This window comes from Electrona antarctica (genome assembly GCF_951216825.1).
Source record: "Electrona antarctica genome assembly, chromosome: 13".
NCBI lineage: Eukaryota > Metazoa > Chordata > Actinopteri > Myctophiformes > Myctophidae > Electrona > Electrona antarctica.
In genome coordinates this window covers 40,973,980-41,001,528 of record NC_136794.1, presented here as the reverse complement: position 1 = coordinate 41,001,528, position 27,549 = coordinate 40,973,980, and the positions used below count along the sequence as shown (strand labels likewise).

Below are 27,549 nucleotides of genomic sequence, written 5' to 3'. Positions count from 1 at the left end.
CGGACCCCCATTTAATGGCATTTCTATCTCTGAGACCCCAATTTATATTGTAATGGGTCTGTAACTCTGAGAGTTACAGACCTATATAGGGTCCATTTGGTTCCAAACTATCATTTTTCTGGGGACCCCCTGGAACTCCCTCAAGGACCGTGGGGGTCCCCGGACCCCACTTTGGGAACTAATGGGGGTTCCCGTCCTGAATAGGTTAATGATTAATAACCCATTCAGGACGGGAACCCCTTTTGGTGTTTTAAACATTATGTTATACTTTAGCTATTGAAAAATACCACTATTTTTGTGGTATTTTTTTGCCGCAAATCTTTTAACATATATTCTTTCAGAGCGAACGTTTTTAACTCAAATCTCTGCTTCTGGGGGGGGGGGGGGTCCCTGCCTGGAACTACATATTTTCTGATGGGGGTCCGCGGCCAAATACAGATAATTCTGGGGGTCCTTGACATGAAATAGTTTGAGCACCCACTGACATAGAAACATTGGTTTTTCAGAAAACTGTTAGGATTTAGAAGACATTTGTTTTAGAATCAGCCTCAGGTCTAAAAAAAAAAAAAAAAAAAACGTAAACAATGATGGATGGCAGACAGTAGAAGGCCATTGTGGGCTGCATGTCGTGAGAGAGCCATATATCCTCATCCTGGGCCCGGCCCAATCAGTGTTGACCTCCATTGGCTGTGAGTGGAGCAGTGGACTGGACGGTGCTCTGGTCAATCCAAACAGGAAGAGCACATTCAATGGCAGCAGGGTGGAACAGTTCCTCTGTCGCTCCGGCGTGTACGTCGCCACAGAGAATGTTCTGTCTGTCTGTCTGTCTGTCTGTCTGTCTGTCTGTCTGTCTGTCTGTCTGTCTGTCTGTCTGTCTGTCTGTCTGTCTGTCTGTCTGTCTGTCTGTCTGTCTGTCTGTCTGTCTGTCTGTCTGTCTGTATGTCTGTCTGTCTGTCTGTCTTGGTTACATTGTGTCTGGTCTGTCTGTCTCTGTTACATCATCTCTGTTGGTATACTGAACCATTTGGGTATCAAGATATATAATTACGTTCGCGAGTCAGTGTTGTGATTGCATTTGTATCTTAAGGCAAGCTTCTGGGGCGCCCGCTGGCCAAGTGGTCCAGGCGCATGCCACATATAGGCTTTGGCTAGGTCTGGTCCATAGAACTAATGCTTTCGCATTTAGAGCTATGTTACTGTCGACTTCTGGGGCTTGCATCTGTAGTGAAAATAATAATAATGTTTTACCTATACTCACCAATACAAAGACGGGTTGTGTAATTAGAAAGCCTACTTTCCTTAGTGGACGCACTTTGAGCCCCCCACCACACGTATAAATGCACTTTTTGGCCAGAAAGGGATTTTGTTTTCACCTGATGTGTAGGTCGGTGCCTTGCATGGTTTCCTCCACCACCGGTGTATGAATGGGTGAATGTAATCTATGTAAAGCGATTTGGATAAAAGCGCTATATAAATGCATAATATATACCAATGTAAAGACATGCACAGATCCATGGTCATGATCAATTGCAGCCTTTGATATTTGGAAATTGCAGTAGTTCACAATGATTGATCAAGTATTTCCTCTAGTTTGTAAACTAGAAATGTCTTTATTTCCAAAACTTATTAATTTAAGTTATTTGTCATATCTGCCCTGTGCAATGTGTGATTCCGAAGCCTGAAAGGCAAAACAGAAATACAAATTGTCCAATGTTCAATGCAAAAATCACAATTAAATCGTTTATCACAATTATTTGTTTGACAGTTAATGCATCTTCAATTTAAATGTGTAATGGTGACAGCCTTGTGTGACAGCTGCGTGCGTGCGTGCGTGCGTGCGTGCGTGCGTGCGTGCATGCGTGATTGTGGCAGGGGCCAGCAAACAGACCAGTCATTTTGCAGAGCTTTTTTATTGCCACATTCCAGGATGGTAATGGCCGCAGCAGAACAGCCCCTTAGGGGTCTTGAAAAGCCCCCCCCCCCCCCCCTCCTCCTTCCTCCCAAGGCGGCCCTGCCGGCCGGACCCCAACACCTCCCCCCCCCCCCCCCCCCCCCCCCCTGTTCTGTTCCCCCTCTCTCTTCTTCTCTGGAGACGCAAGTTACAGTAAGACGTGGCCCGTTACATAATCACCTTCTCTCAGAGGAAAGGGAAATGTGGTAGGGAGGAGATGTGTGTGTGTGTGTGTGTGTGTGTGTGTGTGTGTGTGTGTGTGTGTGTGTGTGTGTGTGTGTGTGTGTGTGTGTGTGTGTGTGTGTGTGTGTGTGTGTGTGTGTGTGTGTGTGTGTGCGCGTGTGTGTGTACATGACTGGACATTCCATCCTCACTCTGCTGGGGATGTCATGATGATTATGACAACAGCGAGACGGAGAATTCCGTCAAAAGCAGACGTTGCGTTTTAAATGACGGAATATTGCGCCAAAGGCAATACATGTGTTAACATGGAAATGATTATGACGATTAAAAAAAGAAAAGAAAAGTGAGGGCCGCTCTTATAATCATACATCACATTCCGTGCTCGGCCAATCAAATCATCACAAATGTCATTCCGGCCAATCACTTTTGGCGTCTTCAATTTTCTGCCCTCACTTTTATCTTCAATATTATGTACTTTGCTCAGCCAATCAAATCATCGCTATGGGGTTATCAGCCAATCACATCATCGTCTTTGTGTTCACACAAACAGACAAGGCTGGGCATAGGAGAAAAAGAAAAATTGCCATTATCTCAATTAATTGTGCTTATATGATTGTGTAATAATGGTGACAGGCCTACACTCTGCTCTGTTACACATGATTGAGGACGTTGCACTGGTGTGGTGTCACGTGCCAAGATTAGCAGATCTACAAGCTCACAAAGAGTCTCGCTGTGCCACGCTGTGAGCTTGTAGAGCGACTATTTTCGGCGTACGACAAAGTACACGTCAGGCCCACACTGTGTGTGTGTGTGTGTCCGTCCGTCCGCGTGTCCGTCCGTCCGCGTGTCTGTCCGTCCGCGTGACTGTGTGTGTGTGTGTGTGTGTGTGTGTGTGTCCGTGTGTGTGTCTGTGTGTGTGTGTGTGTGTGTGTGTGTGTGTGTGTGTGTGTGTGTGTGTGTGTGTCCGTGTGTGTGTGTCCGTGTGTGTGTGTGTGTGTGTGTGTGTGTGTGTGTGTGTGTGTGTGTGTGTCCGTGTGTGTGTGTGTGTGTGTGTGTGTGTGTGTGTGTGACTGTGTGTGAGTCCCTCTTGGCATGTGGGTCCATCCCCACTCCGCTCTCCTCGGGCCCAGCAGATGGCTTTGGTTTACAGGGTCCCGTACTGGAATGTCTTTCAGAATTGGGTCAAAGTGAAAACTAATATAAGAAAAAACTTTTTTCCCCCCCTCTCCTGTCTTTCCCTCTCCATTTCTAGATCTCTCTCTCGTTCGCCGTCTCTCCATTTTTCTCTTTCTGTTTCCACCTCTCTCTCTCTGAGGGGGACGACCTCTCTTTGTCTTGTTATCTGAGCTCTGATTGGCTGGAAGGCAGCAGCAGCACAGTATTATGGAATTTGATGATAGCTAAACCGTAGAATAAATGTGTGTCAGTAGTAGTCACCCTGTGTGTAACGTGTGTGTGCATACGTGTGCATGTGCGTGTGCATGTGCGCGTGCGTGCGTGCGTACACATGTGCTAATGTGTGTGTGTGTAAAGGTTACTTGTGTCTCTGTATGATACTTGAGTTTATACCAATACTACCAGTATCATGCCTCAGATACAGCGTAAAATGGTGGTATTGGCGAGCATGCGAGCTAACGCATCCATCAGATATTTTGTTATATATATATACAGTATATCAATCATTTAATTTGTCACGTGATGCTACTCAAGTAAACAACATGTGCGGTGGTAGGAGAGTGTGTAAAGTTACAATGTCTTTACTAGATCAAAACAGAAACGCTATATGGCATCCATCCTCACATACATACACGCACGCACGCACGCACGCACGCACGCACGCACGCACGCACACTGGACTTTTACTTGTAGCAGAGTACTTCTATATTGCATATATTGATACTTTTAGTCAAGTAAAACATTTTAAGTACTTTTCCCACAACTGCTTATAACTATATTGATCAACATGGTATTTGTGATAGTTGTGGTGTGGACTATGCCGTCCACTTGACTTGGAACAATTTTTAAAGGTATAATTTCAGTAGTTACAGTCATAGTGCTGGGTGTGAATGGTCGGAGAGAAGGCAAACTGCAGAGAGAGACAGAGGGAGGGAGAGGGAGAACAACTGACTGACAGACAGATGGACGGACGGAGAGAAGGCAAACTGCAGAGAGAGACAGAGGGAGGGAGAGGGAGAACAACTGACTGACAGACAGATGGACGGACGGAGAGAAGGCAAACTGCAGAGAGAGACAGAGGGAGGGAGAGGGGGGACAACTGACTGACTGACAGATGGACGGACAGACAGAGAGAAAAGGCAAACTGCAGAGAGAGACAGAGGGAGGGAGAGGGGGAACAACTGACTGACAGATGGACGGACGGACGGACAGACAGACAGAGAGAAGGCAAACTGCAGAGAGAGACAGAGGGAGGGAGAGGGGGAACAACTGACTGACAGATGGACGGACGGACGGACAGACAGACAGAGAGAAGGCAAACTGCAGAGAGAGACAGAGGGAGGGAGAGGGGGAACAACTGACTGACAGAGAGACAGAGGGAGGGAGAGGGGGAACAACTGACAGACAGACAGATGGACGGACAGACAGAGAGAAAAGGCAAACTGCAGAGAGAGACAGAGGGAGGGAGAGGGAGAACAACTGACAGACAGATGGACGGACGGACAGAGAGAAAAGACAAACTGCAGAGAGAGACAAAGGGAGGGAGAGGGGGAACAACTGACAGACAGATGGACGGACGGACGGACGGACAGACAGAGAGAAAAGACAGACGTACAAATAGCTTGAATTCCTGCTTCCTGGGCCGTGGAATGTTGGGAGAGAACATCTGTCGCCAGGACAGCCGGGTCAGGGCTGGAACGCACGGCTAAGGCCCGTCCACAGCCGACTCCACCCAGACACGCACGCACACGCACGTACGCACCGTCACACGCACGCACGCACCGTCACACACACGCACGCACCGTCACACACACACGCACGCACGCACCGTCACACGCACACGCACACCACACACACAGGCATGCCATACATACACATGTACATATAATCTCAAATATCCCCTTGAAACACAACGACACAAACACAGAAACACACGGCACACTCCTCAAAGCAAAACATGCACACACGCAGTCACACGCACACGTACGCACGCACACACACACACTGAACGCACATGCACACACACACACACACACACACACACACACACACACACTGAACGCACATGCACACAGTGCCAAGAGAAGGAGAGGGAGAGAAACAGAGGGACATACAGAGAGGAAAACCTCACACAGAGTGTAAATGGTAAAATGGTGCATTTATATAGAGCTTTTATCCAAAGATCTTTACAGAGATTGTGCATTAGATTCACCCATTCACACACACACACACACGCACACACACACACACACACACACACACACATTCATACACCGATGGCGGAGGAAACACTGTACACGATTGTCTTTTGCACACATGCACTCCACACCCAAAAACCAACACACACACACACACACACACACACACACACACACACACACACACACACACACACACACACACACACACACATGAACCTACCGTTTCCTGCCTTTCCGAGCTGAAAAATATTGGCTGCTGCTTTAAACTATTTTTTTTCTTTGACCGGTTCCCTCCCTTCAGATCCGCGTCCCCAAACGTTCGTCTGTGTGTCCACTGTCCCCTCTTTGTCTCCAAACGTTCAGCTGTGTGTCCACTGTCCCCTCTGTGTCCTCAAACGTTCGGCTGTGTGTCCACTGTCCCCTCTGTGTCCCCAAACGTTCAGCTGTGTGTCCACTGTCTCCTCTGTGTCCCCAAATGTTCGGCTGTGTGTCCACTGTCCCCTCTATGTCCTCAAACGTTCGGCTGTGTGTCCACTGTCCCCTCTATGTCCTCAAACGTTCGGCTGTGTGTCCACTGTCCCCTCTATGTCCTCAAACGTTCAGCTGTGTGTCCACTGTCTCCTCTGTGTCCCCAAATGTTCGGCTGTGTGTCCACTGTCCCCTCTATGTCCTCAAACGTTCGGCTGTGTGTCCACTGTCCCCTCTATGTCCTCAAACGTTCGGCTGTGTGTCCACTGTCCCCTCTATGTCCTCAAACGTTCGGCTGTGTGTCCACTGTCCCCTCTGCGTCCCCAAACGTTCGGCTGTGTGTCCACTGTCCCCTCTGTGTCCCCAAACGTTCGGCTGTGTGTCCACTGTCCCCTCTGTGTGTCCAAACGTTCGGCTGTGTGTCCACTGTCCCCTCTGCGTCCCCAAACGTTCGGCTGTGTCTCCACTGTCCCCTCTGTGTCCCCAAACGTTCAGCTGTGTGTCCACTGTCTCCTCTGTGTCCCCAAATGTTCAAAAATGTCTCTCCACTGTCCCCTCTGTGTCCCCAAACGTTCGAAAGTGTGTCCCCGATGTCTGAATGTGTGTCCCAGATGTCTGAATACTGTGTGCCGTGCTCCGCGTCCCAAACATTTGGGCAGAGACCAGTGCCAGCAAATCTATTCTCTGTCCCCTGCTGTGTTAACTTATCATGTATTCCTTTCTCAGCACTTTTTCCCATTAGAAACATGGGTCATTGATTTGGTCACAGTATCATGTGACACCTCAGTTATAATGGCACTGCAAATGCTGCAGTTGCTCATAATAATATAAATAGCTGACGTGCAAGTTCATGATGCATCACAGTGTGAGGCTTTGTAAGCTTGTAGATCGGGTATTCAGCACGCAACATGCAGATCACTCTGTTCTGAACGTCAACTTTTTATGTACATAAATTATGTACAGGTATATGTCATGGTATTATTATGATATTTAGTTCAAAAAATCACACCCGTGTGAAGTGAGGGGCGCTCTTATCATCGTACATCATCATGCATCATCTCATACTGGCCAATCAGAATGCCTGTTGCCACAAATGTAAGTCATATTTGGCAAACATTTGATCTAATTTCTCCTTTCATTGTCGATGGCAAATATGAGACGTGTGGGGACAAGATGACGTACATTTTCTGTTCCTTGTCAATAGAGCATCGCAGTCCCGCCCCCTCGAGAGACCCGGAAAAGAAATCCCCGTTCATTTTCCTCATAGACTTTTCAGAAAGTATTTATTTAAAGACGTTTACAAAACTTTTTTTGTTGTTTTTCTTCTTCGTAATTATTTGTTTGGTCCAAAATATTGTGTGTGTTGTCATGATTTGTCACGACAAGAGTTGGCTTCGTACGACGCTTAAAAGGTCTTTAAATAAATAATTGAAATGTGTATGGGAAAAATGCATTGGGATTCATTTCCTGGGCCTGGCGTTGTCATGAAAGGGGGCGGGACTGCGACGCTCTATGGCTTTTAATGTTTGTGTTGCGGACATTTTGTGGGGACAAAAGCATGTATATATAGGAGTGGCTAGCGCCTCTCAAAAAAAGAAAAAAGTGCTTACAGTATCACAATATATTAAAAGGTAACCCACTGTATTGTGATACATATTGTCTATTGGGTGGAAACCTCATAATTATGTCCAAAACTCTTACTTTTCATGATTCAAATCCAGAAGTAGCAGATGCTTTCGTGTGACGCTGCAGTATGATCAAGTATAGCGCGTTAACCCATTCTGGACGGGAACCCCTTTTGGTGTTTTAACTAAGCATTATGTTATACTTTAGCTATTGAAAAATAGCAGATCTACAAGCTCATAGCGCGCCACCGAGTAGCGCACTACGAGCTTGTAGGTCTGCTATTTTTGAAAAATCATAAAAATGCGGCACAAATCTTTGAATATATATTCTTTCTTTCAGGCCTAAATGGGTTGACGGAAATGTTAAAACATGGAGACAGAAGGTGAACTTAAAGAAGGTCCTCTGTTCAGTTCAGGTAGAAAATCCTTCATTCCATACAAAAAACAAGGGTGGAAAAAAACACAGGTTTTAAGCCTTGCTTTTTCATGTAAGAAAATATTTTCTCCGTGAACTAAACAGAGCACTTTCTTTAAGTTCACCACCTACCTTTACTTGTAACAGAGTATTTACTACATTGCAGTAATGGTACTTTTACTTAAGTATAACATGTGAGTACTCTTTCCACCACTGGCCAGGGTACATGGCACATGTCTCTCTCTCAGCATGCGTTTGCTGCTGTTCCGCCAGTGGCCTGCAGGGGCACACATGCAAGCGTTGCATGCCTGGCCTGGCCTGCCGAGTGGCAGCAGCCGGCCACCGGTGTCTGAGTTGACATGTCTGTGTGGTGAGGTCATATGCCATTCATAGGGATTTCCTCATCTAGGTGTGGGGAGAGAGAACCAGAGAGGCCTCTCTCTTTAGTTTGGTGTTGGGTTATGTTGGTGGTGGTGGCAGGACGTTCACTATCATTACACTATAGCTGACCATTCATTGTCATACAAAGTATTGCGATTATATATGTTTGGCATTCAACATTAGAGGATTGGAACATTAAAACAAAGCAATGTACATAAATGTTTTCCGTTTGGGCTTTGAAAACCAAATGTACACACAGGCAAATGTTATTAAAAAAAAAATCAATGAAGCCTATTATGCCTATTATGAAATAATAAAACAAATAGTGTACAATGGCCTACAAGCCATATATACAGTCATTTTTATATGTATGGGGTTAATGGTGATAATAGCTGGTCTACAAAGCTCACAAAAACGTTCAAACATTTCTCAACATTTAAAAAAAAAAAGTTTTGCCATTAAGAATTTGATCTAAATGCCTAAACTAATTAGCCTGGTGAAACCACTCCCCCTGCTGGACAACATTTGCATTCTGCCAGAAGCGTGAGTCTGGTGTCAGAGATGATGTACTCCGGACCAAATCAGACCGGTGCGATATGCAGCCGTATGCGGCCGCTAGAGGCGGGATCAACGACTTCGTCTGGTTGTTGTGGGAGGCTGTTTGTTGCAGCCTGGTTGTTGTGGGAGGCTGTTTGTTGTGGGAGGCTGTTTGTTGCAGCCTGGTTGTTGTGGGAGGCTGTTTGTTGCAGTCTGGTTGTTGTGGGAGGCTGTTTGTTGCAGTCTGGTTGTTGTGGGAGGCTGTTTGTTGCAGCCTGGTTGTTGTGGGAGGCTGTTTGTTGCAGCCTGGTTGTTGTGGGAGGCTGTTTGTTGCAGCCTGGTTGTTGTGGGAGGCTGTTTGTTGCAGTCTGGTTGTTGTGGGAGGCTGTTTGTTGCAGCCTGGTTGTTGTGGGAGGTTTTTGTTGCAGGCTGGTTGTTGTGGGAGGCTGTTTGTTGCAGCCTGGTTGTTGTGGGAGGCTGTTTGTTGCAGGCTGGTTGTTGTGGGAGGTTGTTTGTTGCAGCCTAGTTGTTGTGGGAGGCAGCATTTGGACAGCACTAGAGAATCAGAGAGCGAGCAGAGGAATTCGACTTGGCAACGTCTGTGCAGAACAGCAGTCGACAAGTAGAGTTGACCACTTGTACAGTCTGTGAGTGAGTGTGTACTGGCACACATTGTACTAGGACAATATGACCGTATGCAGTGCAAATAGAGTTAAGGGACAAGGCAAGAAATGCAGTAGCCGGGCCAGCTACACATTATACGGTATCTGAATGGCTTCCTGTTGGAATCCCCTGCTAGTTGTTCACCCATGGCCACTGCCCCTTGCTCTGCTGTTAGACTGGGCTTTGCATTGTTACAAAGACGGTAAGAACACAGAGAGGGTATGGAGCACTAGTGACGTAGAGTCTGTGGAGGCCGGGGGGCCAGGGCCCCCATGAGGAATTGAACTAGGTTTGAAAACTATTCGTCCCTGGTATGGAGTGAACCATAAGCATAGCTCCAGGTTTGACATTGTTTAAATTGAACCATTCCAGGCTTCAGTATCAGGTACACAACTATTCGGCCTTGAATTGTTCAAATATTAGATTACAGTAATAGTAAGTAAAGTAGCAAAGCCCTCCAAATAAACTATTCCTGGTCTAGCACTTTTTGTGATCATAACAATGGTTTCTTCTTGTCTATGGCTATTCGTTTGATAAGGCGAATAGACCCTTTAGTTTGGCGATAATCCCGGATCACATTTTATATTATCCTATATAGAAAAGTCCAAAACAGGGTTCTTGAGATGTACATCCGATTGTCTTAGTGGATGTATTGTGGTGGGTTTCATTTCATTTCAACACACCACCATTTAGCATTGTGTTTATCACTATTAAATAATAGCCCTATAATTAGTTAAAATAATTAACCCATTCTGGGTGGGAACCCCTTTTGGTGTTTTAACTAAGCATTATGTTGTACTTTAGCTATTGAAAAATAGCAGATCTACAAGCTCATAGCGCGCCACCGAGTGGCGCGCTACGAGCTTGTAGGTCTGCTATTTTAGAAAAATCGTAAAAATGCGGCACAAATCATTGAATATATATTCTTTCAGAGCAAACGTTTTTTTTTATTTTGATGTCAGGCCTAAATGGTACTGTAAGTACTGTAAGTATCATACGATAGTCTGATACGATCTACTTAAAATGTTTAAAATCTTTATTTAAACGTCAGTTTCTCACAATGTGCTCCAGATGGGCTCAGCAGTGTGTTGCTAGTGGCTCTGCCCACCCCGACACTTTAACGAGTGTCCAGGGCTGATGGAACACATTCCTCTTTTTGGATTCCAGGTTTGAAACGCCTTCTAATCTTCCTTGCTCTAAATGACCAGAGGAATGATTGGCATCATTTTAATAAAAGGAGGTAAAGTGGTAGGAATGTTCTGCGAGCATCGCCCCGGTGTGTTTTCTTTCTTTCTCTCTTGATGATAAATTGCCTGTTCTGGGCTGGCTCAGGGCCTTTGTGGTTAACCAACATTTCTGAGATAGGTGACCTACATACCTCTGGTCTCTTCCAATGACCCACCTGTTGAACCGCAAGATTCCAACTGTGGGATGAGATGAGGAGCATGCTTGGCCCCCACCTGTGTGTGTGTGTGTGTGTGTGTGTGTGTGTGTGTGTGTGTGTGTGTGTGTGTGTGTGTGTGTGTGTGTGTGTGTGTGTGTGTGTGTGCGTGTGTGTGTGTGTGTGTGCGCGTGTGCGTGTGCGTGTGCACATGCGCGTGTGTGTGGTGGCATCTGGGAGCCAAAGAAACATATATTATGTATGCTTCCACAACAGTAAATCATTGTTGTTAAAAATCGACATTATGCAATAGCCTTTTTTAAAGGTTGCTAATAGAAAATACTGAGTTGGGCAGTTTAGAGAGGGTCACTGACACTGTCTTTAATTTTGGGCGGGAACCCCTTTTGGTGTTAGCATTATGTTATGCTTTAGCTATTGAAAAATAGCAGATCTACAAGCTCATAGCGCGCCACCGAGTGGCGCGCTATGAGCTTGTAGGTCTGCTATTTTTCAAAAATCGAAGAACGACTGACATAGAAACATAGCTTTTTCAGAAAACTGTCAGGATGTAGAAGACATTTTTAGAATCTGATCTCAGGTCAAAATGATTAAAATGTTCATGTTTCTTCCAACTTGTAGAGTATCGTCTAAAACAGTATGTATTATTGAGACCGTAGGTCGCATTTACTATGAAAACCTGCATCTCCCGTCTGTTAGTTAGTCACCCACGCCACATCACGTCTCCATATATGGTCACGCCTCGTGACATCACGTCTCCATATATGGTCACACCTCGTGACATATCATGTGACATCATGAAGACCCTTAGATCTCTATATATGGTTGTCAGTCCAGTACATCACGCCTTGTGTCACGCTCTGACATCATCAAATGGATAAGCCACCATACATGGAGAAGACTCCATCATGGGGTGCATACTTAGTTTAGACTAGTCATTGGTTAGACATGGCACATGGGTTAAGGTTAGGTTTAGGTGTGCTGCCCCGTGGGAGGTTAGGGTTAGGGTGAGGGTTTGAGATAGGTTGTAGTTGTAGGACTAATGACTGGTCTAACCCAATGACTAGTCTAAACTAAGTACTGTCTAAACTAAGTACTCAAACCTCAAACCCTTAGATCTCCATATATGGAACTGACCTGTTCTGACATTCCATATGTTGATCCTGTCCCACCCGTCCTTACTGTTCTGACATTCCATAGGTTGGTCTGACCTCATCAAACCCTGTACACGCTCCATATATGGCCAGTAAAGAATTCATTCCATGTTGATCTGACCCCCCCATGCCAAAGCGCCAGCGCTCGCCCAGCAGTCTGCCGTCACCCAGGCAGATGCTCGTGCACGCGAGCTTCTCGCTCTCAGGGCGTCTTACTGGTTCTATACTGGGAGAATATATAGATACAGCTGTATTATTATAGAACCGAGGTCTTCAACCCTTTTTCAGGTCAAGGACCCCCTAGATGAGAGAGATGAAGCAGGGATCTGCTATTTTTGGCTAATGTTCCCCTATCACACAAACATTTGGCGGATGGCAGAGCCCCTGTAGCAACGCTGAGGACCTGTCCAATATACATTAACAGTACAGATGCAGCTGTAGTAGAAGGCTACTTTTTTTTAACAGTAGAGATTCTCAAATAACAACGTTCGCCCGGTTTGGGGATTAGAAGAAAGTAGTGTGGCTACAGCAGCCAAACGGCATGTGGGGGCTTGTAGATCGCTTATTTGGGGAAGTTTTGGAAACCTTTTGAGAACCTAGTTCAAAAAAAGCTTTTCACCAAAAGTGTGGAAATCTCCATGACAAACTCATGCATCAAGACACTTTGATATTCAGGCGGTGTTGAAGGGCTTGAGCATGGAGAAGTACAGAGGGGTGCAACTGTTAATCCAACTATCTGATTCAATTTATTATGAAAGTTAATCGATTAGTAATGAACTAAATTAGTTCATAAATAATCGGCTAATAATCAATCCCTATTTTGACCATGCCAATGGATGGATTTCTTTCTTTCTTTGTTATTAATCGAAGAAGTGATAATTGCTAAGAAAGCAATTGATAGTTCCAGCCCTGTGTGTGTGTGTGTGTGTGTGTGTGTGTGTGTGTGTGTGTGTGTGTGTGTGTGTGTGTGTGTGTGTGTGTGTGTGTGTGTGTGTGTGTGTGTGCGTGCGTGCGTGCGTGCGTGCGTGTGTGTGTGTGTCCGTGCGTGCGTGCTGTTTCTATGTTGTTATGACGGGCACAGGAAGTCGCTGGTACATGACCCCGACTGGAGAGGATGCAGGTGCATGGACGGCCGCTGGGACAATGTTTTTAAATCCTCCTCTTGTGTGTGTGTGTGTGTGTGTGTGTGTGTGTGTGTGTGTGTGTGTGTGTGTGTGTGTGTGTGTGTGTGTTTGTGTGTGTGTGTGTGTGTGCGTGTATGTCTGCCTGTGTGTGTGTGTGTGTTTTTTTTTATGTTGCTGCATGAACGCCTACGGCCTTTTGCGTAGGGTTGGGTATCGATTGTGCGTTTATCCATATTTTTTAAACGCTGCCAGAATGGATACTTTTCAATGTAACAAAATTCATAGCATTTCAATATATATTCAATGTAACAAAATTCATAGCATTTCAATATATTACACTGTACAGTATATATGTTACTGTACTGTTACAGTAATATCTAGTTTTAGTGGACTTAATCTACAGTTGATTTTGTTGAAAATGTTAGGTTTTAGCATGGTAGCGGTTTTAGCATGGTAGCGGGTCCTAGCATTGTAGCGGTGCTAGCATGGTACACAACCCTACTTTTGGGCCAGTATTTCTAACTATCACCTTCCCTTCTGTCCTCCTAACAGGAAATGGCAGTGCGTGCCTTGAAGCAGACAGGAAGCAGAAACATCGAGTCGGCCTTAGAGTACATCAGTAAGATGGGCTACCTGGACCCCCGCACCGAACTCATCGTCCGCGTCATCAAACAGACCTCGCCAGGTAAACACACATGCTTGCACGCACACGCACACACACACACACACACACACACGGCAGCACACGCACAGCTCTCAATGCGTCGTTATGTGACACATTGTCATCATGTAGAGTAGTGCTTCACAATTAATTGAAAAAAGAGCAAGATCTAGATTCAGACACCTATGCACTCTCATTTTGTGAAGAAAGTCATTTTAGTCTTATGTTTTTGTTCATCTCAATTCTTGTGGAGGAAAATCGAGATGTATCATGATTATAATCGATTGTAGACGGATTAGTTTAATGAACTGCACGCCTCTATTGCATGTTGTAAGTAACCTAACGTTACTCATGATTACATCTTCCTGGTCCTCTCAGGAAAAGGTGGCATGCCAAACTCCATGGACCATCGCCCCCCACTGGAGGCTCCAGGGGAAGTAGGTGCCATGCCGTCATACCACCAGATGGGGGCGCCCATGTACGATGGCGCGGCAGCGGCGTATGGTCCGGAGGGAGAGATGCCCAGACCCTACATGGGCGCTCCCCCTGTTATGAACTACATGATGCCCCCGTCTGGTGCAACGCAGGGTCCTGCCATGGGTAACCCCATGGGCAGACCCCCCAGCATGGGTGCCTACCCCCCGGGTATGGCTCCGCAGAGCAACCCAGGAAACGCCATGTACCCGCCTGGGGCTCAGCAGAAGGCTTACCCTGGCAACATGGAGCAACATGGGCCCATGATCAGCTACAATGTCGCTGGCCAGCCCCTGCAGCTCCAACCCCAGCCTCCAGGTGGCCCGGTGCCGGGTCCCCACTACGACTACAGCCACCCGCGGCCTCACATGATGGAGCCCTCGGGCTATGGGGTCAAGAGGAGCGCCTCTTTCCAGAACAAGATGGCGCCTCCTCCCATGGCGTCGCCTGACAATTACGTCAACATGCAAGGGAAGAACGGGCCGGGAGGTGGGGTGGGTGCAGGAGGAGCTGGTGGGTACCCTGTCAACATGTACCTGCCACCCCACACCCACTCACATCCGCGCCAAGCCAGCCCCACCTCCCACCAGGTCCACATGATGTCCCGCTCCCCTGGCGGGGCGCCAGACTTCCCTGACCTCCCCCAGAGCCTCCTCACCCCCTCCAGGGCCAGCCTCAACCTGGACTTGTACGAGCACCACTGGGCCGGGCCTCCGGGACCTGAGGGGGCCCCTCCCGCTAGACAACCCCAGCCGCAGGGCCCGTTCAGGGGGGAAGTCCGAAGCGTGCCCAGCCGAACCAACTCCTTCAACAACCGCCCGGCCGGGCCCCCCAACGGCGCCCGGCCCGCCATGGCGGTAGCGCCACCCACAGCCAGCAAACAGGACGCCTCCCTGGGGCCCCCCAACACCATCACAGCAGTGACCTCACCGCCCATCCAGCAGCCCGTGAAGAGCATCCGGGTGATGAGACCCGAACCCAAGACGGCGGTGGGACCCTGCCACCCCGGCTGGATGGCCGCTCAAGCTCAGGCCCAGGAGACGGCCGAACCCCTGGCCTACATGCCAGAGGAGCCTTACCCCCTGGAGCCGCCGGCTCAGGAGCCTCGCTGCCCGCCGCCCCCATACCCCAAGACGCTGCTCATGTCCGGAGAGCCCGGGGCAATGGAAGCGGCCGGGGCGATGTGCGGAGCCCCCGAGCTCGCCGCGGTGGGAGGAGGAGGCCCCTCTTCCAGGGGCGCGCACGCCGCTTGCGGGAGCGGAGGGAGCGCAGGGAAGGGGGAGGAGAACCAGCAGCACGGGAAGGATAAGACGAAGGCGACGAAGGGGGAGAAGGCGGCGAAGGACAAGAAGCAGATCCAGACGTCGCCGGTCCCCGTCAGGAAGAACGGCCGCGACGAGGAGAAGAGGGAGTCGCGCATCAAGAGCTACTCGCCGTTCGCCTTCAAGTTCTACATGGAGCAGCACATCGAGAACGTCATGAAGACATACCAGCAGAAGCTGAACCGCAGGCTGCAGCTGGAGCAGGAGATGTCCAAGGTGAGAGGACCACATGCTTTTAACCCATTTTGGGCGGGAACCCCTTTTGGTGTTAGCATTATGTTATGCTTTAGCTATTGAAAAATAGCAGATCTACAAGCTCATAGCGCGCCACCGAGTGGCGCGCTACGAGCTTGTAGGTCTGCTATTTTTGAAAAATCGAAGAACGACTGACATAGAAACATAGCTTTTTCAGAAAACTGTCAGGATGTAGAAGACATTTTTAGAATCTGATCTCAGGTCAAAATGGGTTAAATGATATACAGGCGGCTTCATTTGCCTGTGACAGTTCTGCGACTATTTGCAATTTCTTACATCACAAGCGGGGAAACACAGGGTTGCCGATCGTGTCTAATGAAGGTATTCTGGTGCACATCATCTGGCCTGCTTGTAATCCAAGCCAATATTTGATACATACTACGACAGATGAGCGTACAGTAGGTACAGTATGACAGTATTCTCCCTCTAGTGTTCTTTTTAGACAGGGATGACCTGCCTACAGTATGTCCTCCATTCAATCACTGGCTGCATGTCCTTACTGTCCATTACTTTGACCTCTGGTCATCTGACCCCTATTCAGAGAGATTTTGAAACATTTTGAAAAGAGACCAAATCCAATCACAGTTAGGTACAGTAATGTTGGAATGTGAAATTAAATGTTTGGTAACACTTTCTATGAAGCCCACATTTATTTGGGTTTCAGATGGGTGCCAAATACATACAATTTGGGGGTTCTTGACATGAAAAAGTTTGGGAACCACTGCTGTAAGAAGCAGAATGTTTGGTGCCGTATTTCCACAAGACTGTGCAGCTGTATAACATACAAAACACGATACTGAGTATAAGAAAAAAAACGAATAAGATAAGATAGAAATTATACCATTAAATTGTACAGGCAAGAGTTACACTCTAAACCTTCTGCGAAAGGAACTTAAGCTGAAAGCTTTAAGCTTAAGCTTTATAAACAGAATAAACAGCAAAATGACAAAAAGCCGGGAGCCAGATTCCATCCAGGTTGAGCACCCTTGGCAGTTGGCGCCTCTGCCGCCCCTAATAGAGGGTATGCTCCATAGAGTATTAAAAGGATAGAGACTGAACCGCAGCGACAGCTCAGCCCCCCCGCTATTCATTTCAGTGGAAGTTGCTCAGTGACGTTTTGAAGCACCCGGAAGAACCGTCTACTTCCGCGTTTTCCCCCCCCGATTTGGACACCAAATTTGGTGTCCAAAATGTGGAAGTGAAAACGGGCGCTCAATGTTAAAGCCCAGCTGCACGGGGTTTCCTCGTCATAACTCCACGGGTCCGCCTGCAGTCCCCGTTCTTACCACTAGGGCAGAGCGCCTCAACGTTCGAGAGCTTCACTGGGGGCTTGGTATGCGCGTGACATGATCATCATACCCGGAAGTATGACAGCCCATACATCCAAACAGAAAGGTCCGATCTGACTGCATTAAACGACGTTAAACGACTTTAAACTCACTTTGCCACTCGATTTGCCACTCACTTTATGCATGCGCATACCCTCTGTTCCTCCTAGGCCGGCCTATCAGAAGCGGAGCAGGAGCAAATGCGGAAGATGCTGAATCAGAAGGAGTCCAACTACAACCGTCTGCGGCGTGCCAAAATGGACAAGGCCATGTTCGTCAAGTTCAAGACTCTGGGAATCGGCGCCTTCGGTGAGGTGTGCCTGACGCGCAAGGTGGACACCGGTGCCCTCTATGCCATGAAGACGCTACGCAAGAAGGACGTCCTGAACCGCAACCAGGTAATGAAAGGGATGAAATGCGGCAAGAGATATTTGTGATCCGGCGAGCCGCCCCACGTCCGAAACGGTCGAGAAATGACAGAGTTACTGTGTGGGGGTCCCTGGGGGGTCCCTGGAACATCCAGACCCCCAGGAATGCGGCCAGGGGGCTGGCCCGGTTCAATTAACCCCTGTTAACCTATTTTGGGCGGGAACCCGTTTTGGTGTTTCATTATGTTATAGCTATTGAAAAATAGCAGATCTACAAGCTCATAGCGCGAGTGCCGCGCTACGAGCTTGTAGGTCTGCTATTTTGGATAAATCGTGAAAATGTGTCGCAAATCTTTCAGCACGAAGGTTTTCAACTCAAATCTTTGTTTCTGGGGAGGTCCCTGGAACAACATATGTTCAGATGGGAGTCGGCGGCCAATTACATATAATTCTGGGGGTCCTTGTCATGAAATAGTTTGAGAAGCACTGACATAGAAACATGGGTTTTTCAGAAAACTGTCATGATTTAGAAGATATTTTGTAGAATCGAGCTCAGGTCTAAATGGGTTAATAGCATTGCATTCCAATGGAATAACTGTTTGTTTGCATGGAACCCCCCCCCCCACCCCAGGTGGCCCACGTGAAGGCGGAGCGGGACATCCTGGCGGAGGCGGACAACGAGTGGGTGGTGCGTCTCTACTACTCCTTCCAGGACCGCGACAGCCTGTACTTCGTCATGGACTACATCCCCGGCGGAGACATGATGAGCCTGCTCATCCGCATGGGCGTGTTCCCCGAGACGCTGGCGCGCTTCTACATCGCCGAGCTGACGCTGGCCATCGAGAGCGTCCACAAGATGGGCTTCATCCACCGCGACATCAAGCCCGACAACATCCTGATCGACCTGGACGGGCACATCAAGCTGACCGACTTCGGCCTGTGCACCGGCTTCCGCTGGACGCACAACTCCAAGTACTACCAGAAAGGTGAGGCGGGTCCCCGATGTGGATACAGGCCGATGTCACGATTGTGACATAATCGTCCGATCGCAATTATCTTGTCATAATCGTCATAATTGCTTCCATGTTGGACAATATATGAATATGTCAGTAATTTCTTTGTATATTTCAGTTATTTGTCATATCTTCCCTGTGCATTCTTTACCAGGTGTATTCTTTATTCATATGTTCCAAATCTTTTAATTAAATCGTTAATCGCAATTATTTGTGTGACAATTAATTAATTGTCAATTTAAATTTGTAATCGTGACAGCTGTAGTTGTTGATTAAAATATATATGTATTCAGTGGACACTATATATGGCTGGGAAATAAATCATGTAATGTTGAATGATCGTCGCTTTGAGGACAGTCACACACACACACACACACACACACACACACACACACACACACACACACACACACACACTGGGTCTCTTTTTTTACCTTTATTTAACCAGTAAAATACATTGAGACATCAAGTCTCCTTTTCAAGTGGGAACTGGCCAAGAGGCAGAAATAAAATTACACTTGTTGTGTGTTGTGTTTGATAAAATGCTGTGCCGATTAATAATTTCAATTACCCCCCCCCCCCCCCCACACACACACACACACACCTTTTATAGCACAAAACATACAGTATTAGTATTAGTATTTATTTATTCAGCACAGTAAAAAAATTAATACAGTGAACATACAAATATAAGAAGGGTAAAGTGCTAGGCTGAGTCAACAAAAGCCCAAGGGGCTTATACAAGGCCTCTACCTCTCCATAAATGTAAAATCCACTGCAAAGAACCTAGGTGTTCTAATGGACCCAGACCTTAATTTTAATGCTCAACTAAAAAAAGTGGTTCAAACCTGTTTTTTCCAACTTAGGAACATCTCAAAAATCAAGTCCTTCCTGTCTAGCGCCGATTTAGAAAAGGTCATTCATGCATTTATCACGTCCCGTCTAGATTACTGTAACGCTCTTTACTCAGGTCTAACACAAAAATCACTCTCCCGTTTGCAATTAGTGCAAAATGCCGCCGCTAGGCTTTTAACAAATACCAAAAAGCGTGATCATATCACCCCTGTCTTGATGTCGCTTCACTGGCTTCCGGTCAACTATAGAGTTGATTTTAAAATTATTTTAATCTCCTTTAAAGCTCAAAGAGGTCTTGCCCCTAGCTACATCGCGGAGCTCTTGACCTCTCACGACCCTCCTCGCAGCCTGAGGTCTGCAGGCAAGGGGCTCCTAAAAATTCGTTCCGCAAACTACGTCACAAAGGGTGATCGGGCCTTCGCCATCCGAGCACCAAAGCTCTGGAATGAGCTTCCAGAATTAATTCGCCTCACTGACTCCCTCACACGTTTTAAATCCCTATTAAAAACCCATTTGTTTCAAAAAGCATTCCTATAAATAACTTTTTGTTTTTCCTTGCCTTTTACTGATCTTATGTTATCTTGATTTGTTTAATGTTTGGGTATTTCTTGTGTATTGCGTTCATTATGTTAGATCATGTCACTTATTTGTTTTTCTATTTTTCTATTGTGAATTTTCTTGTTATTCCTGTGCAGCACTTTGTGGCTCATGCCTAGAAAGGTGCTATATAAATAAATAAAGTAAAGTACCTCTATCTATGTAAAACACAATGAAATATAGAATATAGAATATCCAGAATACATGACTGCAGTATATAAAACAAGAACAAAACAACAAAACAAAAAACATACATATATTATTATATATATTGCATTATCATCTTTGTATGTAATAATAATAATAATAATAATAATAATAATGAATTGCATTTTTATAGCGCTTTTCTATGCACTACGTGCTTACTCAAAGCGCTTACAACGGTTCATTCATTCATACATTGGGAGGTGAAGCGGCGAACAGTCGACACCAGCGTCCTCACATCCCACATTCACACACCAATGGTGGCGAGCTCACACCAACCAACTCATTGGAGGCAATGTAGGGTTTAGTGTCTTGCCCAAGGACACTTCGACATGTAGACAGGAGGAGCCGGGATTCAAACCGCCAACCCATGGATCATTGGACGACCTGCTCTACCTCTTTAGCCACAGCCGCCCCTAATACCACTTGTTCTTCTCGGTCCTCTGCAGGAAGTCACGTCAGACAGGACAGCATGGAGCCCAGTGACTTCTGGGACGACGTGTCCAACTGTCGCTGTGGCGACCGGCTGATGACGCTGGAGCAGCGCGCCACACGGCAGCACCAACGCTGCCTGGCTCACTCCCTGGTGGGGACGCCCAACTACATCGCTCCCGAGGTGCTGCTTCGCAAAGGTTGGTTGCTAGGGATCTCAGTTACCGATTTGTTCATTAATTGATAGTAATTGATAACCTTATCGATCAATTAACCCATTCTGGACGGGATCTATAACCGAGGTTCTTAAAGGAGAATTCCATACTAGAAGGCTTTCTTACCTTTATTTGTAGTTGATACGTCCCCACCAAAGAGGTCCAGGTGTTATTTTGTGCAAAAGTGCATTATTGGCTATTTCCCCTACCATAAGTCCTCAATGAATTGCATTGAATTGAATATTCCATCGCTCAAAAATCATGAGTATCCCAAGAGTCACACTTTACTACTTTTTTCGATGGAAATAAGTGAATTGGCACAAAAACCCAACCCCCATTGAGGGTTTATGGTAAGGGAAATAGCCAATAATGCACTTTTGCACAAAATAACACCTGGAACTCTTTGTTGGGGACGTAACAACTACAAATAAAGGTAAGAAAGCCTTCTAGCATGGAATTCTCCTTTAACACAAGTTTTATTACTGTCTGGCACTCTGCCATTCCAACCTCCATGACAACAACAACAACCACGCAGTATAACAACATCCGGTTTGTATATTCCGCTCTCACCTTCACAATAAGGTCTCAGTGCATCACAGAACACACTGGCTGGACATAGTCAACAGGGAATAATGTGGTGGAAACAGAGCTACACTTTCTAACCATCTCCCCACTAGCAGCAAGATTTGTGAACTGTTGCGATAATAGAAGGTTAGCCAATGGAATGGAACCACCCTAAGGACTACTGCCTGTATCGAGTAGACCCTGTCATGTAAACAGAGCTGCTACTTTTACACACACACATGCACGCACGCACGCACGCACGCACGCACACTTCAATTTGAGGCTTTCTTTCTTTTGTGTACCATTTAAATAGTTTTGAGGAAAATGCAGCTTTTTGTTCCAAAATGACTTCAAATATTAGTTTAAAAAAGCTTCATACTCTGTATATATAACATGTATATAATGATGCAATGTGACATAGCTCTGTTCACACAATGCTGTACCCCTCCAACTGTATATACTTTCCCCATTTTCAAACCTTGCATTTGGCAATGTAAACGTATGTTTTCTCATGCCAATAAAGCTAAAGAATTTAATTGAACATTAACATTAAACTTAACAGTGAATTAAAGGACTTTACGTGTCTTGTGTGTTCCAGGTTATACCCAGCTGTGCGATTGGTGGAGCGTAGGAGTGATCCTGTTTGAGATGTTGGTGGGCCAGCCCCCCTTCCTGGCCTCCACCCCCACCGAGACCCAGATAAAGGTCAGTTCTAATGGGGAGGCGTCACTGCTACACACCTTCGTTGTGGTGATTGGTGGTGATTGATTGGCCGACTGGATGCTCCACTTGACTGCATCTTCAGACATAGACAAAGGAAAATGTATTTCTACTTTAACCACTTCAACCAATAGCAAATGGTGCATTTATATAGCGCCTTTATCCAATGCGCTTTTACATAGATTGTGCATTACATTCACCCATTCATACACCGATGGCAGAGGAAACAATGCAAGGCACCAACCTGCACATCGAGAGCAATTAGGGGTTCAGTGTCTTGCTCAAGGACACTTCGACACTAATTCCCATATGGCCACTCTACCCCTGAGCCACCACCGCTCCCTAACATTTCATCACGATACAATGCGTTTTAAGCATTATAGATTGAGCTTGGAAGTCTGAGAAAAAGAGTAAGTGATTGAATTGTTCGTTGGTCGATTGGTCAAATGATCAAATTCATTCTTTCAGCACCATTGCCGTAGATGTAGGTCAATTGAAGCCTATTTTTTGATACAACGCTTACCGCCATTGCCGTTGATTAATGGCAATTGCGCTTTTATAGTGCATTCGATCGATCAAGCCATAATGCTACTTACGTTAGCCGGTTAGCTAGCTATGCTGTTGTCACAGCACTGGATTGTCCATCTTAGATCGTCGTCGCCATAATAATCCATTCTATCTGTTTCTTTCAATCGCCTGTATCTCCTATTCATTGTCCCAGATGGCATTTTTGGTCAAAACAACGTTTCTTTGACGGCACAGAGCCGACGATGTGGAGCTCTCCAGTGCCCCGGTTTGGATTCATATTGTAAACAAGGCCTGTCCAGGCTCCGTTCAGCTTCCGGTAGACTGGAAATGTGGCTTTTCAAAATAAGAGCTCAAATGGGAAAAATGCTGCCGTGAATTAGATCCTAATTTACGTCTAATAAAAACGTTGATTTCAGTTGTCGTTGTTGTCTTATCAGAGTTGTGGTTGTTGTTTACTTAATGTTAAAGTTTAACTTAATATCATACTGTATACTTACTTAGTGTTACAGTGTGTACTTAACATTGAATTATGTACTTAGTGTGAGATTGTGTACTTTATGTATGCCTATCTATGATAGTGTTACAATGTGTACTTAACATTGCATTGTGTAATTACAGTAGTGTCACTGTCAGATCGTGTACTTGGAGTTGGATGTACTTTATATATGCCTAATATAGTGTTACAGTGTGTAGTTTTCATTATATTATGTACTTAGTGTCCGTTGCTGTACTTGGAGTTGGGTGCACTTATGTATGCCTGTATGTACTGTATGTATAGTAGTGTAATCATGCATTCGTACTGACAAACTACGAAGCTACAGCCAGGCTACAATTAATTTCCAATGGAACACGGCGACATGTGTAGCCTTGTCGCCCGCTACAAAGCTACAAAATAAAGTTGATCTGGCTTCAACTTCATCATACTAGCAGCGACTAAGCTGCTGTAGAAGGGAGTTCCAGCCGCGCCTCTAGCCTATAGCAGGCTAGTCTGGTGCATCTCAGGAGCCTCTAGCCTATAGCAGGCCAGTCTGTTGCATCTCAGGAGCCTCTAGCCTATAGCAGGCCAGTCTGGTGCATCTCAGGAGCAGGACGTATATATGCAAACAAGAAGGCACTGGAGCAGCTCAGACGATTTAGGCCCTTATTTTATTATATCAGGGTGCAGGTAAAAAGTGACAACGTTTCGATGTGTCAATTACATCTTCGTCAGGTCTACTAAGCTGCTGCTTAACCATTTCCACATACCTTCTTTCTCCACACAATTCCCACTTGTAACGGGGAAAAACAAATGATTTCCATCGGCCTGTTCCCTGTTCTTTTCAACCCAGGCCTTTGTATTTTCCTTCACTCGCCGGACGCACATTTGATGGCATCAACAAGTGTGTTGTTCAACACTTGAACGGCGACTTGCCGGCAGATTTTGCTGCTTTGCTTCATCGTTTGTAGCTGCCAGTGTGAACGCAGATTTACACTGTGTACTTAAAATTACGTTTTGTACTTGGTGTCAAACAGTTGGTCAAGCTTTTGATTTAATTTGGTGTCACACATTTACCTGCAGATGTCTGCAGATTCTTAAAATATAGGCTTTCTATTTGTACATACCGGTATATGCTTCCTCTCCGCTGTTGTACCTACCCCTAGGGGTTGTCGTTGGAGTTGCTGTAACATTATGTGTGCCCCCCCCCCCCCCCAGGTGATCAACTGGGAGAGCACGCTGCAGGTCCCCCCCCAGGTCAAGCTGAGCCCCGAGGCTGTCGACATCATCGGCCGACTCTGCTGCTCCGCCGAGGAGCGGGTGGGCGGCAACGGCGCCGGAGAGATCAAGGCCCACCCCTTCTTCCACCAGGTGGACTTCTCCAGCAACCTGCGGCAGCAGCCCGCGCCCTACCGGCCCAAGATCGCCCACCCCATGGACACGTCCAACTTCGACCCCGTGGAGGAGGAGGGGGGCGGGCCAGGCGGCTGGAGCGACAGCGGCGACAGCATGAGCCGCGCCTGGGACGTGCTCTGCTCGCCGCACGGCAAGCACCCGGAGCACGCCTTCTACGAGTTCACCTTCCGCCGGTTCTTCGACGACAACGGCTGCCCTTTCCGCTACCCGAAGCCCGCCGAGGCCGCGCCGCCCTCCGCCGGGGCGGCGGGAGGAGCCGGCGGCATGGGAGGCCCAGAGGAGGAGGAGGAGGAGGAGGAGGAAGGGGAGGGGGAAGAGCAGTTGGAAGAAGAAGAAGATGAGGAAGAGGAGGAGGAGGAAGAGCAGGGGGAGGGGTGTGAGCCTGTGTATGTCTAGGCAGGCCAAAGCTGATTGGCTGGCTTCATCATGAGTCACGGGTGTCCACTTACTTCAATTCACAACATGCCCGGGTGTGTGTGTGTGTGTGTGTGCGTGTGCGTGTGCGTGCGTGCGTGCGTGCGTGCGTGCGTGCGTGCGTGCGTGCGTGCGTGCGTGCGTGCGTGCGTGCGTGCGTGCGTGCGTGCGTGCGTGCGTGTGTGTGTGTGTGTGTGAGAGTGAGTGAGTGAGAAGAGAACACCTGTCTGTTTCAGACAGAATGGTGATTGGTGAGTGTGAATGGTGAGAACAGGTTGACATAAAACAATCTGTTTCATAATTCAGACGGTGCTGTGCACAATCTAAGGTGTGCGGCGCAGAAAGAACAACATTGACAGACTCACCGCCCCTGATCCGGGACCAAACTGCAACGTGCTGCGTGGAGCTGGACAGGTCGAGGGTCAAACCGCCCCTGATCCGGGACCAAACTGCAACGTGCTGCGTGGAGCTGGACAGGTCGAGGGTCAAGGGTCAAGGGCTACGTGCTTACATAACAATGATAAGAAAAAACTTAAAAACAGGTCAAAGTCAGCCCCAGTCTTATGTCCGCGGAAATGTTGAGGCTCTACGGATCCAACGGGTTGTTTAGGCGTTTAGACACGGTTGTTTGTGAACCCAGGGGTCTTTGGTGTTTGGTGTCGTGTCCCCATTCCTTCCACCCAGGGTCTTAACATTTTGACTGAAAGACCTATGTGGTGGTGACCTTTGACACAGGAAGTGACACGTGGAAGTGCTTCCTGTTTTCACCTGAGCTGCTTTACACTCAGAGACTGACGGACTTGTAATGTGAAGAGTGGAATCAGTTTACGGCCTTTTAGATGAGGTGTGTGTGTGTGTGTGGGGGGGGGGGGGGGGGGGGGGGGGGTCATTAAATGCAACACCTCTTTCACAGCTCTTTGGAAATAAGCTACAACATATGCGCATATGCACGCCTCCATACATACACACGCCCACTCACACACACCCATAGGTTGTTCCCCCAGTATAGCTTGTCCATCATTACCAGAGCGGTCCGATGAGGCTGGTTTCTGCAGGTATTAACGGTTATATTCGATGGTCATTTCCAGGGCTCTTTTGGCAGTTACACAAGGTTTCTGACAGATTTAATGAGCAAGCAAATACTTCCAAATCATCTTAGACTTTATCTACTCACAGAGAAAAAAGGTTGGTTACTGCCACCTTGTGGCAACATCCGTAGGGCAATCTTTTTTTTTTCAATCAATTCATTGCCATAGAGCACCGAAGTCCTGACGTCACTGCCCTCTACTACCAGCAGAGGGCAGTGAGCTCAAAGGTTCCTGTATGTTTTTATAAGCATTGTACTCTCCATAGGGGGATTTTAGATCGCCTCATATAAGAACTGTGTTTGAAAAATAAACCGATCACCCCGGCCTTTTCACTCATATGGATATGAAGCATCGACTGAAGGTGGAAATGTACAAATATACCCAAAGAGTAACAAAATAAGCGTTAGAAACGAGCCAAACAACCCAGAGACTACATTTCCGGGTAGGCTGCTTCTGCCCGCAGCCCGTCGCACAACAGAAACTGAACGTTAATTATGTTTATTTTTATTTTTATTTTATTGATATATAATGTATCGTGGTTAGTACGAGTCGAGTCACCACCAGCTGAGCTTACGTCAACGAGGAATATCAGGAACGCAATATGTTGACAGCTGGGCGTGACGTATATGCTCAGCGACATTGCATTCATATGTAGTTTCAAGGCTTTTGCGGTCACATTAATTCAATTTTCTCTAGAAACTGGCTGTATCAAATATGAATGGACATCATTAACGACGCACAGCCACTCCCCTGACAGAAACGCCGAGGTGGTCGGTTTATTTTTCAAACACAGTTCTTATATGAAGCGACCTAAAATCGCCGTTTGGGGATCTCAATGCAAATAAACAAATACATGAACCTGGCGATTGACGACCTCTACTGAAAGTGACGTCAGACTTCGGAGCTCTATAGTGATTTTCTAAGTCTGTGTTAAAAGTTCATCCGGATCTCGGAATCACAATCAAAAAACCCAAACGGGGCTTCTTTGGTTCACTCTTGGATACCTTTATCCACCTTCTTTCATCGTGCCATGATGTTGCGTTAATTGTTTTATATTTTGATGTGTTGTGAATTTTGCCAGACTGACGGAGTGTTACGGTGGTTGCTTTTATTGTGTTCCAGACAAAAGTTCTTGTTGCATATCCTATGTCTTGAGAATGCCAGCGATGGCACCCACTAGAACTGAGCGCTAGCACAGGGTATAAGGTTGGGGATGTTCCAAAGGTCCCGCCCGGGCCGTCAGGGCCGGCAAAGATGCTACGGTTTATAGATCATGTAGTAACTAAATGGGGTTCCACTCTGTTGCCATAGGGCTCAGGATTACACTCCTTTGTTGGCACCCC

At 46.8% G+C, this 27,549-nt stretch overlaps 1 protein-coding gene across 2 annotated transcripts in view; it reads left to right on the top strand.

The window, feature by feature from the left end:
* lats2 (large tumor suppressor kinase 2) overlaps window positions 1–26,368 on the top strand; it is a 33,183-nt gene extending 6,815 nt beyond the window's left edge. The window contains exons 2-9 of one of the 2 annotated variants that reach the window (XR_013791340.1): window positions 13,830–13,962; window positions 14,317–15,950; window positions 17,488–17,715; window positions 18,317–18,671; window positions 20,804–20,986; window positions 22,164–22,270; window positions 24,507–25,532; window positions 25,596–26,368. Coding sequence is in view for 1 of the 2 variants with exons in the window: in XM_079517537.1 (XP_079373663.1) it covers window positions 13,830–13,962; window positions 14,317–15,950; window positions 17,488–17,715; window positions 18,317–18,671; window positions 20,804–20,986; window positions 22,164–22,270; window positions 24,507–25,100 (3,234 nt within the window). In the remaining variant the exon portion in view is untranslated. Of the gene's footprint in view, window positions 1–13,829; window positions 13,963–14,316; window positions 15,951–17,487; window positions 17,716–18,316; window positions 18,672–20,803; window positions 20,987–22,163; window positions 22,271–24,506 lie in introns of both variants that reach the window. The other variant, XM_079517537.1, reaches the window with a different exon arrangement.
* The last annotated feature ends 1,181 nt before the right edge of the window (window positions 26,369–27,549 follow it).